General features: G+C 39.4%; 1 protein-coding gene across 1 annotated transcript; it reads right to left on the bottom strand.

Annotated features, from left to right (window-relative positions):
• Positions 1-8735: 8735 nt before the first annotated feature.
• On the bottom strand, positions 8736-11578 carry LOC124290696. The gene is made up of 3 exons (XM_046727500.1): positions 11392-11578; positions 10584-10689; positions 8736-10472 (listed from the first exon to the last, which is right to left on the bottom strand). The coding sequence occupies exons 1-3, from the start codon at positions 11561-11563 to the stop codon at positions 10460-10462; spliced, it is 291 nt and encodes a 96-aa protein (XP_046583456.1). The 5' UTR covers positions 11564-11578; the 3' UTR covers positions 8736-10459.
• Between the last annotated feature and the right edge of the window lie 1592 nt (positions 11579-13170).

The following is a 13170-nucleotide window of genomic DNA, read 5'->3' as shown; positions in this document are numbered from 1 at the left end:
TCTTTTGTTGGTTACGCAGCCACGTTGGCATTTCTGGAAACACAATGGCTGATCTTGCTGCCAAGGCAGCACTCAACAAATCTGTGTCACCACTTCTTATTCCATACTCTGATTACAAGGCTAGCATTAGAACCTACATCCGTGATCTGATGCAGAAGAAGTGGGACACCCAGGTAGGTATCAATAAATTACATGCAATGAAACCCTATATTGGTTACACCTACTTGGGATGTCAGTCCAGATTTGAAGAGGTCATCATACGACGGTGTCGTATTGGCCGCACAAGATATACTCATGAATACTTATTGAAAGGTGAGGATCCTCCGTTTTGCATCCCTTGTGATGAAAGAATCACGGTCAAGCATGTCTTGCTTGACTGTGTTGAATATTCCGTCACAAGCTATGGATAAATGTTTCAAATCACGAACTATGAAGGATCTTTTTAATAATATCAGTTCTCATTTATTTTATTGCAAGAATTAGATTTGTTAAATAATTTGTAAATAGATAAATGGTATTTTAAAGATGGTAGTATAAATTAGCAACTGTGAGTGTTAGTGGCTGTATCCCCGAAAGGAGTTAAAGTATCGTAAAATTATTGTCCTCCTGAGGGAGTACGTAAGTCCCAAAACTTTCAAAGTCAATTTAAACTTACCAGGATTTTTAAACGTAGTATTCTTGTTATTTTAATTTGGGTTAACGTTTCTTACAATCGCCAACAGCTGAAGGGATGGTGTAAATCCAAAAAGGTTCTATGCAGGTAGCAAAGGTACTCTAGGTCCCCTTGGTCCCTGGTATGGTGATCTACCTTCAGTTGTTAGCGATCTATAGCCCAATTTTATATTGTGTTGTCCCCTATGGTTAAAATGTTTTAGATTCAATTACTAGTTTTACATATATATCTGTGATTTTCTAGTTGTTTTGCTGCCCTTCGTCGGCGGGTTTTGCAGTCTCTATATATGTTCTATTTCGATGTAAAGTGTTTTCGTCACGATATGGCTGAAATATTGCCGATGTGACGTTAAATTAATAACTCACTCACTCACTCACCCTGGTATGGTGATCTACCCTCAGTTGTTGGCGATCTATAGCCTATTTTTATATTGTGTTGTCCTCTATAGTAAAAATGTTTTAGATTTAATTACTTGGTTTACATTTGTATCTGTGATGTTCTAGTTGTTTTACTGCCTTTCGTTGACTGGATTTTATAATCTATCTTTACTTATTGTCAATCTATAACTTGTTTTAGTCATGATATGGCTGAAATATTGCCAAAGTGACTTTAATTTTTAACTCACTCACTCACTCACTCTGTGATGACGTTGGTTTTACATGAGACGAAAAGCCGGCAACGATTACGTCTAAAGGTTGGATGAGTGCTGTATGTACCAACGCAACTCCCGGATGGGGCATGGTAATCTCGTCCTATCAGATCTAGAGGCAGATTTACGAAGTGCCGGGTACCTGTAACTCATGTGTCCCAAAATGGCCGTGCGCAGAAGCTTGGTTTTAGTGATAAACTCTGGAGAGATTGGGGCACCAACGTTAAATCCCACTTAGGAAAAATAGTAGGCGACGTGATATCCTTAATCTGGACCAACGATAGCCTTCAATAGTGTAATGTTTCAGGGCCCATATTCTAGAAAGGATCCTAGCCCTAATTTTGATCCTAGGGTCTAGGATAGGTGTCCTACCTTATTCTTGAAAAGTATCCTAGCGCTAGGATATCCTAACTTAGGATACATACTAGGATAGGTTCTGAATTGTCCTAAGTATGTCTTAGTGGAAATCAACATGGTGTGGTACTTTTTTGTTCACCAATGTTGACATTCTCAAACAAAAAACTCGCCTAAATTATTTGAATTTACAACAGCACAAAGTTTTGATGAGATAAGAAGAGTGTTTTTTTGTTTATATTATCAATATATCGGTAATGAATATAGACACACTTGTTGCAAAACAAATATGCTTTAGATCAACAAAAGAAAGAGATTTGTTCAATTTTTACCTTTTCTAGCCCGAATAAATCAAAACATTGCTCTTTTCTGTCACATTGCTCTGAAACGCCATGTCAAGGCCAACCTGATAAGGGAAGTAACTCCTGTTTATTTCTAAGGTGCATTTTCATTTTGTGAGATGACGCTTATTGGGAGTTCAAGTCATTTTTCATAAAAACAAATAAAATGATAATATCTTTTGCACATATCTCATTGTTTTTAGGCAGACGTTAAAACTCTGAAGTAAATATGTTATCTCCTCGTTAAATCAATTTTCAAAACCTTTATTAACTATTATAAAGTGATGAAAATATCGAATATATGAACGTATACGTGTAACAATACTTTGTTCTGGAAGTATGGTGATTTGAACAAATAGATATTAAAGAATCTCAATAAATATTTTAAATCTATCCAAGTACGAGCTCACTCTATTTTTCTGGATACAACTATAATTAATTATAATTTCTTCTAGATCTACTAAGTCCATCAAAAACTTAATTTCACCGCTTTCAAGCTTTTTACCTTGATTTTTATTTTCCATAATTTCTCTTGTAAACGAGATTGTAGGTGCCCTTATATACATGTGTGTTTTTCATGCAATGAATCATGGTTAATATTTGGGGGAATCCCAAACTTAATAAAGTTTTTTCTATCTCACCTACTGAAGAGCTCTCTATCCTAGCTAGGGTCGGTAGCTCATGTTAGGACAGGGATAGGATCGTTTCGAGAATGGGTCTTATCCTAACGGTAGGATGTCCTAACTCCTGTCTTAACTAGCTAGGATCTGTCTTATAGCTGGGACACTTTCGAGAATAGGCACCCAGGTGTAAAGTCATCTGCAGAAGTGTCCATAGGTTGCACTGTTAACAATCCCTCCCTCACGGAAAGCTCTGGTTGACAGAAGGGATAAACAGACGAGCCATCCGGGTCCGATAAGTCAGGCACTAACTGTATGAGCGGTGGGTTTTCCCGTATGAATAAAAGCCGAGGGGTCTATAGACGTATCCTCAGAACCGCTAGGCACGTGGCTCTCGGGCTGTTGAGCTGGCACACCGCTACCCATAGCCGCCGAACCAGATGTATGGCACCAGCCAGGGCGGGATTCACGTGCACGGGGCACTGTGTCAGTCCCGTGAAAGTCCTGCAGCCCAGTCCCTCCGTGGGGAAAGGTGGCAGGCTGTGGGCGGCTGGGAGCCGTCACGCATGGATTGCTCCCGGGGACAATGTCATGTCATGTTATAGCATAAGCCACAGGCTCGCCAATCCCGATATTGGTACTGCTGCGCTCGTTTTCCCGAGTTTTAAGCTATTTACTCTTACGAAAGTTATTGTGGTACGCGTTTGTGGCTTCTGGTTGATCATTATTATCATGCGTGTATGTTGCATTCATTGATTGTAGGCATGTTTTACGATAATGGATTTATTAGCCAATTATATATTTGGCCCGGCCAGGTCCGACTTTTAGGCCATCCCCGATGTTGTACCACAATGGCCGACATGTGAACATTGAAACAACATGGCATTGTGACACATTGTGACACACTAAGCATGCCTCTCCGATAAGACAATTTTCGTACGTTTCTGTCAAGTGACAAATTGTGAGTTACATCTACATCTTCGTCAAACCACACTCACTCACTCACTCCAACATGATGCTCCCCAGCTCTGTTAGGAAATATTGGACCCTTTCGACAAAATGCTAGAAAATACATACATTTAATGTCAAGCGTGCAGAGTTGTGTCCCTTAGATTGACCAGCCATCTCAGATCCTTGGTTCGGTTGAACAATAAAACTATTCTCAATGGTTTCACGTAAACGTACATGTCTAAGGTGAGCGTCATAATAAGGATGTTGAAACGCGATGCAGCTTGTGCTCATTTTCCTTCCGTCCTCTGAAATGGAAGCGACACTCATATGTCTTCGCTGTAAGGATACTTCTGGCCGTGGCTACGGTGGTGACAGTGATAGTGATGATGATGCTGGTGGTGGTGGTGATGATGATGATGATGATGATGATGACGACGACGACGACGACGACGATGATGATGATGATGACGATGACGACGGTGATGACGATGATGATGATGTTAGCTACGGCGATGATGATGATGATGATGATGATGATGATGATGATGATGATGATGATGATGATGATGATGACGATGACGACGACGACGACGACGACGACGATGATGATGTTAGCAACGACGATGATAATGGTGATGCTGACGGTCATAATGAATTACAATCTGATAGTTCATCTTGAAATATTTCCATGGACGTTTGTTCTACCAGCCCCATGGGTTCCCAGTAGAAAAGAAATTCATGACTTCTTTTAACCCATATGTATAATTTTTTATACAAATCCGCAATTTACCCGAGTGCTAACACAATACGTTTACAGTATACACGCATAGAAAAACTCGCCACCAAATATCACTAAGCTCTTCCCCCAGCTGGGGTTGAGTAAAGCTCTCGTACAATATTATTAACAGGCAGAGGCTGCGGGACCTGCACATTATAAACCCAGTCGTATCGTACTCTGCATCCTGCATAAACATACTTGCATTGATGAAAAGCGCTTTTGTCGATATCGCACAAAACATGTAAAAAGCAAACATGTTGGTGTGAGGTCATGGTGACATAAGCGACAGATATGTTATTAACATGGACATCAAATACATGTCGAACAAATAACCATTCCAGAAATCTAAGATATATATCCTTTATATGTCAGTAAGAAATGAACAGATACTAACAAAACCTCAAATCGCTACATTTGTGGAACAAAATGGCTGAAGAAGACAAGCCCTGCACCGTTCCCAAAGTCCATTGTCTTTCTGAAAAGGGGAAACGTTCATAAAAGGTCAAGATAGACGTTCAGGATGTTGATTTAAACGTTTGGTTTAAATAGTGTCCGGAGGGTTGAAACTTGAACACTTGAACACGATGCATTTGCTTTTGCCATTCCCTTTGAGTTGTAGTGCATGAAACAGTTTGATAGAAGAAAGACCCCAAAGTCTACCAAGGGAACATTGGAAGCGCTGATGTTGCAATCAGACATTTGTAACAACATCCCGTTGAACTGAACACATCACTACGCCCGGGTTGTAAGGTTTGATTGGTTGGTTGATTGGTTGGTTGGTTGTTTAACGCCGCACCCAGAAATATCCCAGCTATATGGCGGCGGTCTGTAAGTAATTGTGTCAGGACCAGACAATCCAGTGATCAACATCATGAGCATCGATCTACGTAATTGAGATACGATGACACGTATAACCAAGTCAGCGATCCTGACCACCCGATCCCATTAGTCGCCTCTCACGAACATGGGTTGCTGAAGATCAATATCTAACCCGGACCTTCACGGGTATGAAAGTTCTGACAGAACAATAAAATTAGCACATGTGACCATACAACTCTTTAAATAGGTAAAAAAATTGCATATTTGGAATCTACTTAATACGAATACATGCTATTGATACATTCCTGAACCCGTGTTTATAACACATTAATTATTCAGTATCATTATGTCTCAGCTTCAACAAATACGTAACATTGTCAGTTGGCTTTAAGTACAGCATGTGGGTGAACGGGGAAGTAGCACAACAGCTGGCACAATCCCGGACTTCACACCTTGCCCCTGCCTGTGGCAGTATTCAAGTTGTTTTATGTTTAGTAATGCTGTCTAAAATGAACGATAATCGGTAATATCGTTGATAGGGAAAATATTTATACAGATTTAGGACTTAATTCATGTTCTGCTTCTAAATTATGTCCAGGACGTTGTTGTGTTGAAAATCCATACATAACATATCGTAACTCATTAGTGATGTGAAATATATTCATAGCTTTCAAAAGGGTTCTGGCATTTTGCTCAAATTTACTTCACCGATATTTATCGATAATCGATCGATATTTGTTAACGATTATCGATGTCTGTGATCTATATCGATAGTCACCCGAATGCTTAGTCACATTAATGCCACATTCCTCGACTTTACCTCGACTCTAGTATCTACTACGTGAATTTAGCAAGAAATTCATCGCGCAATATTGTCACTTCGATCCCCACCTCGCTTCCTGGAAGAAATCGATATGTTACAAGTTGTGTCATGCCAAATCCTTTTGGTCATGATTCAAATACATATTTAACTACGAGTAGAAAGTAATTTTGATTTTCTAACTTGATGAAAACAAAGCGTAATCTCATTTATTCTCGAACAGACTTTAGCCCGTGACATCACGATTTCTAAAAACATGGCGGCGCCCTATGGCGAACATCCGGCCTGAGAGTAAATGCAATTTAGGTTTGTTTTCACTGAGTTACAAAATCAATTCTACTTTCTACTGGTAGTAAAATATGTATTTGATTGATGGCCAATAGGAGTTTGCAAGACATAGCTTATAACATAACAATGTCTCGCTTGGAAGTGACGTGGGTGTCGATATAATACTACTGACAATATTATTGCCACTTCGACCACAACCTCGCTTCCGAGGATGAAATCGTTATGTTACAAGTTGTGTCATGCAAAATCCTTTTGGTCATCAATCATATACATATTAACTACAACTAGTATGTAGTTTTGATTTTTTAACTTTCATGAAGTGATCAGAACACAGGTAAGATACGTTCGAGGCTTCCACAACGCTCACGTCGTACTCACAAACATAAACCATTTAGCACGAACTGCAGGGTTCGGTGGAAATCTGTGTATGGTGACACCATCACCCAACCCCTGGGAGCAATTGACGGCAACGCAACGATTCGGCATGTCTTAGGTGACGTCGAGAAATCATCAAAATGACGAGCTTGTTACACATTTTTTATACAACTAACAGAAAATCCTCCCTCACATAACGTCACTGCCGGTTCGCTGCAGTTCTCTGGCGAGAGAAACAGGCGACTTCTTGGCAACTTTTAATCGCTCGGTATTAATTAACCAGAAGTTGTTTTCAGAACAAATTTAGTGTTCTGCTTAAGACTAACCAAACGTCCTTCATAGGTAATGGTTAGAAGAGTACAACAAACAAAAGTTTAATCGTTCTTTAACCTTCATTCCGTCATTTAGCAAGCACTCGTGCAAACGAAAGTGATGTGTAATGACATTTAATCATCTGGAGGCTATAGAGCATTTGCACATTATTTTTGTTATCAGATTTGGTTGATGCATGTCATCTTATGCCATTTGTTTAGATCGATGCTCATTGCTGAGAGCGGCGTTAAAACAAACAAACAAACAAAGAAAAAGGAAACCAGAGAAAAGGAGACCAAACAAAAGTATTGAAAATAGTGTTTCTTGTACGAATAAACATATCTGAAGACAGTTCATCAGTCCACTGGATCTGATCTTCAGTTACCTATACTGTCTCAACCATTACTTAAAGGCACACCTGCTGCCACCCATAGAGATACCCACGACTTCGCCTATCTCCAAGCAGCTGATTGTATATGTTACAAGGTGATCGTCAGGTATCAATTAGACAACAGCAATGATGTCTGATCTTCAGTTACCTACACTGTCTCAACGATTGCTTACACGCACACCTGCTGACACCCATGTAGATAAAGAATGTTCTTACCTGTCGCGAGGCTCTGACTGGCCAGCCAACACTGCCATTGTGACACACTGCCACACAGACCAGGAAGAAGATTATGGTCCTGTATCTTTTTGTGAACCACCACCAGTGAATGTTATTGGACAACTTTCATTCCCTTTTCTTTAAACCATGCTTAGCACATAATATAAAACTATCTCTTTTTCTCTTGGCCTTTTAAGCTCACCAAACACCACACGATAGCACAACAGGTTCAAAGGTATCTCGACATAAGGCTATACAATGTGTACAATATGTGACCTGGCTTGTATAAATTCAGTTATTTAGCCCTGCGAAAGAAGATTTGGATACTGCCGAAGTTGTCTCAATTACTAAACCCAATAAGTATTATGTACATTGCAAACAATAATGATAAATGCCCCTGACACTGTGTGTACTGTTCAACAATGGGAATGGAGGATGTGGAAGTGTTGAAACAGTACATGCAAATAATCAGTTGGTGAATAAGAATAGTCCACAGCGTCTATTCACCAGCGCTCCATTTGCGCGTGACTCTCACACATATTTACTTAAAATATTTTGCTACAATCAGATGTTAACAAAACATTCGTGGTGTTTTTAGACGTTTAGGTAAAGAGATAGTTTTGTATCCAGTGGTAAACATGTTGTAGTTGAAAAGTATAAAAAGGCACTCTCTTTTGCCCAATAACATTAACTAACATTAACAGGAGAAGGTGTATGTACGGCAGTATTGGCCAGTGTTGTGTTTTGGGTGGCCAGTGTGAGCCTCGTAACAGCTAAGAACATTCCTTATCTACATGGGTTTTAGCAGGGGTACCTTTAAATAAGTTCATTGAGACAGAATAGGGAACGATATTCAAGACACCACTGCCGTTGTTTAGTTACTGCAATCTTAATGCTTGGAGATAGATGAAGTCGTTAAAGGACACAATTCCAGTGTAATATGTCATTACACTTCGTATTGCCTTCGTACAGACAGTAACATATAATTGCATTATGAGCACAAATCCAGCAGATGTTAATCTTGGAAAATACAAACGACAAACCCTTTGCACTTTCGTAAAAATCTCTGATAACAGCAGAGTCGATTTGCAATTTGAACAAATTGATCGTAAGTGAGCCAGTCTACAATGAATATATAATACAACTTAATGGATAAAACTTTTTGTTTATTGCATTATGCGTACAAAGGTTTAAACTTTTAACACTATTTCACGTTAATTTAAAACATGTACACCATTTATGTTCGTGCAAAAGGAACATTTACTAAATATTACGCGAAAAGGGTATTCACTTGTAATATTGGATTACAAAAAAAATAATATAAATGCTGCAATACGTTGCAAAATGGGTTTTAAGTGAACTACGCTTTTGCTTGAATAATTGTTTATATTTTGCAACACTGAATAAATATAATTGATGAAGAGTTGCCTCGGGGCCAGAGGATAGCGTTGATATGTTCACAGTTTATTGTGAGAAACTCCCATCTCATCGTGCAGATAACAGGAAAATTCATATGTGCATCATTCTGTATATACTGACGTCAATGTGTTCCCGTGAAAGTCACAGGGCGATGTTCCCTCAACGTCACATGTGTGCATTTGTGTGTGTGTGTGTGTTTGTTTCTTTATGGGTATAATTGAATGTAGTTACATCTATTGTTTCTAATGCTCAGGTTTGTGTTCAATAAAGGGACAAAACACCTTAACTTTTCTTACAGCGCACAAGCAGCACACAAAATGCACGTTACATACAAACTGTGAAAAGTTCAAGCTTACACTGATCAATACATACATTCCCTTTGTTATATATTGTTATTGTCCGGAAATCGATGTTTGACAAATATGCAACATAGATAATAAAGATATTGCGATTAATACGTGCATGTGGGATAAACAACTGTGGCTTCAAATACACCCAACACAGCAATACGTCTTAACCGGAACCATTTCTGCCTTAGGTAGAAAACATGTCATTATCAAGGCAATCGTGGTTCTGAGAGGAACCATACATTCTTGAGGGGCCATGCCATGTTCTGTAAGGAAATCGAGGAAAGAAATGTGTCTGGGTAAAACCGAAAGCCAAATTATACGTTTTCAGTATTACCTGAAACAAACTGTTATAAACATTCCTTATAATAAACAGTCAGCTTCTCAATAACGATGTGAAAAGTTCACAATGAATACAAACTACAAAATTCAGACTGAGTTATAAATCATCACTCTCTCCAAGTTATGACAATAATTTACCAAACATCGTTAAAATATGGAAACTGTTCTTCTGACTTGACCTGGAACATGTTAACACAATAAACATGTAGATCCGATCACGTTTGACAGAGTTATAAAATAGTGTCCCAGCTCTCCAAGGACATACGTGGGTCGTTCAAAAAGTAGTCGGCCTGACCAAGAGAATGATAAAAAGGCAGCTTTTTTATGGGTTTGTTTTCTACATATTATCTGTTTAAACCTCAAGCAGATTGGTTTTGCTATGTTCCAGTCCAATGATCCCCAATTTGTTTTACTTTTTATCTCGGTACCCACAAAAAACGTAAAATCTGCAATAAATGCATCACAAACATCGTGAACAGTTTCCTACCTATTGGGATAACAACTTCAATATCTTTATGGATGCGGTCGACGCATTTCCTTTTTTTTACATGTAAGCTATTATATTACTGTAATATACTCTGTACATATTTTCATAAGCCTTGTTCTTAATGAAGTCATAGTCATTGTTAGACTTGGCCTCAACGTCTAGTGTAGAATAGTCGTTGTTGTAGATGTTGCGGCCACTAGCCTGCTCGGATATGGATGTGTAGTGGTCTGACGGCTGTGTAGAGTTCCTGTCCACTTGGTTGACGTGGCCCTGACTTTTACCACTTGAACCTGCGAAGTATACTTCATAAGGTGATTTGTCTGTTGCAGATGATTTGCAGAAACAACTGTGTTCATGATCAAAAATATAAAATATCCTGATAAGGTTCAAGGTTCACTTACCTCCATAGTTTTACAAGCCCCACGAACAGCACAACTGCAAGAACCACCGTGAAGCATATTCCACCAGCCACGCCGATCATAGCAGCTGTTACAGGAGTGATTATGGCTTCAAAGGAAGAGAAGTAGTATACTGTATAGGAGAGTCAAAATCTGTTTAGCGTAGCGATCAAGACTACAATATAAACAGGTGAATGCACATGGTCGTAACCTCTGAATGTTTGAAAATATCAGGATATGTTTTTTATAAAATGTTAAGTTTTCTATCTGGTGTTTATGGGCAAATTGTTGCTCCAGGTGTTCCTTATAAATAACGCCCAACCTGTTTGAAATCACCCACCCTGGTTACAGAGCCTTGTGCTGAAATTAATTCAGCCGGCTAAAGGTAAAGGATATTAATCTGTATGGCTCCAACTCATGTCAGGTCATGGACATAATTGGTGTATAAAGTGATCATCTTGGCCAAATAATGGGCGGTGGGGTAAATTAGTGGTTAACGCTTTCACTGGTCACTCTGAAAACACAGATTAGGATTGCCCACATGAGTACAATGTGTGAAGCCAGTTTCTGGTGATATTGCTGGAATATTGCTAAAAGCGGCGTAAAACAAAACTCACGTGGCCAAGTCACCTTGTTGGGACTTCTGATTCATATGTACCAAATAAATGATCCGCTAGAAGTGAATGGACGGCAGAGGAATGCGTCCGACTGGCAGTTATGGCTTATCCCAAAGTGTGAATAGATTGTGAGGAACTCTATTGCTCTCTCAGTACACTTCAGAACACATGAATTATAGATTGTCCACACTCACCTGTCTTACACAGGGGAAGTTTCCACCCTGCCTTACATCCACCTGGACAGGTTCCAGTGATGTGATGACATGTGATGCTATCAGCACAGTGGCCACAGTCAGAGTTACAGCTGATGCCATACTTTCCCCTGGGACACTCTGTGTGGAATATCACATAGCAAATAAGATTCATATCGACATATCAACACTGCAAGTACAGTTGATGCCATACTTTCTCCTGGGACACTCTGTGTGGAATATCACATGGCAGACAAGATTCATATCGACATATCAACACTGCAAGTACAGTTGATTCCATACTTTCTCCTGGGACACTCTGTGTGGAATATCACATGGCAGACAAGATTCATCTCAACATCTCAACTCTACAGTTACAGCTGGTGCCATACACGCCTCTGTGATATTCTGGTATCTTAGACCTATTCCAACCATATCCATTTTACTTCATATGTTGCACAACATTGTACAAAGTGTAGACTGACTGCAGCAAACATTTAGACTGAAGAGAATCCTCTGGACTGTTACTTGATTCTTTAGTGCCTGTTGTCTGGATTGTTTGTTACATGCTTACAGCCTTTTTAGCCTTCTTTTGCGACTATTATGCTATACGGACAACTGCAACTGCAAAGAATTTGTTTATGTGTGTCTCATCTCTTACATACAAAGAATACATTCATATTGTGATAAAATATAAATGTACAAGCCGCCAAAGGTCTACAACAGAAACTTGCAATAAAATTATATAAAACTTTGCAATACACGATATGTATTCACACCTGCTTTTTCTCAACATATATGTTTACGACACAATCAAACAATCAGGACTTGTTTGTACCACTAGACAGTTTCCTGTGATCCCCGAAACCTGTCGGGAAATCAGGTGTGATTAGCACTAATTAGTCTCGGTACAGCGAGTGGGCAATCAGTGAGGGGTTCAAGGTGTTGAGTAGTGAGATGGGTCTCGGGCTTAATGAGTTAAGAGTGTGAAACTATTTGTCTGTAGTGTAAGCAGTTTATAGTTAATGCAGAAATATTTTGTATTCCATAAAGCGCTGTAGTGTTCTGTTGAGAGTCACAGTGCAGAGATTTTACGTAGGCATCATGCAATTTGTTTTAAATGAGGGTGACCCAGAGTAAATGAGGGTGAGAGTTTGTATCTGTGAATTTATTGTCATCAGAGTGTCTTTTCTGATTACATCGGAATTATCGTCAAGGAATAAATTATTATTCTTAGAACCTCCCTGGCCATTGTTGACAATTCGCACCAAGAATATTATAAAGAAAAGAGCATAAAGTAAGAGGAGTAGTATATTTTGCACAAAACTGCATTTGAGTTTTAAACCACTTTTGTCTGCATTGTTTTGTCTTTGTGGCTCCCAGTAGTCTATCCAACCCCAAGACAGGTATAAGGAAAACAAAGAACACCAGTATGTCGATGCAAGTGCACTCGGATTAGAGATACACTAGGTACATAGGTATAGAACAAAACAAAATGCCCGAAACCAAGCTATTGCGCGAAGCCTATGCCGAGATCCGATTGGTCGTTTGTCCCTTCGGAAAGTACCACATATCGCAAGCCTGATATACAGAATCCGAGGTGATATAGAGCCCGAGCCACACACAATGACAACTTCCGACATGGCTTAAATCTTCGAGAGCCTACTGGAAAGTGTGTCCCCACGTATTGCTTTTGGACTGAGAGAAGCAAATCTTGGAGAAATCGGGACACACCTTCTACGTGCGCTACCAGATGCCTCGCCAGTTTCTGGAACTGTATTT

Source organism: Haliotis rubra, unplaced genomic scaffold (assembly GCF_003918875.1).
Source record: "Haliotis rubra isolate DU_JTF1 unplaced genomic scaffold, ASM391887v1 Scf1127, whole genome shotgun sequence".
Taxonomy (NCBI): domain Eukaryota; kingdom Metazoa; phylum Mollusca; class Gastropoda; order Lepetellida; family Haliotidae; genus Haliotis; species Haliotis rubra.
This window is presented reverse-complemented; position numbering and strand designations above follow the sequence as displayed.

Bases quoted from the DNA above. Each gene is read 5' to 3' on its own strand.
- LOC124290696 (XM_046727500.1), bottom strand. From the start codon at position 11,563: ATGAATCTTATTTGCTATGTGATATTCCACACAGAGTGTCCCAGGGGA. The intron at 10,690-11,391 runs GTGAGTGTGGAC...CTTCCTTTGAAG, and splicing joins ACTTCCCCTGTGTAAGACAG to CCATAATCACTCCTGTAACA.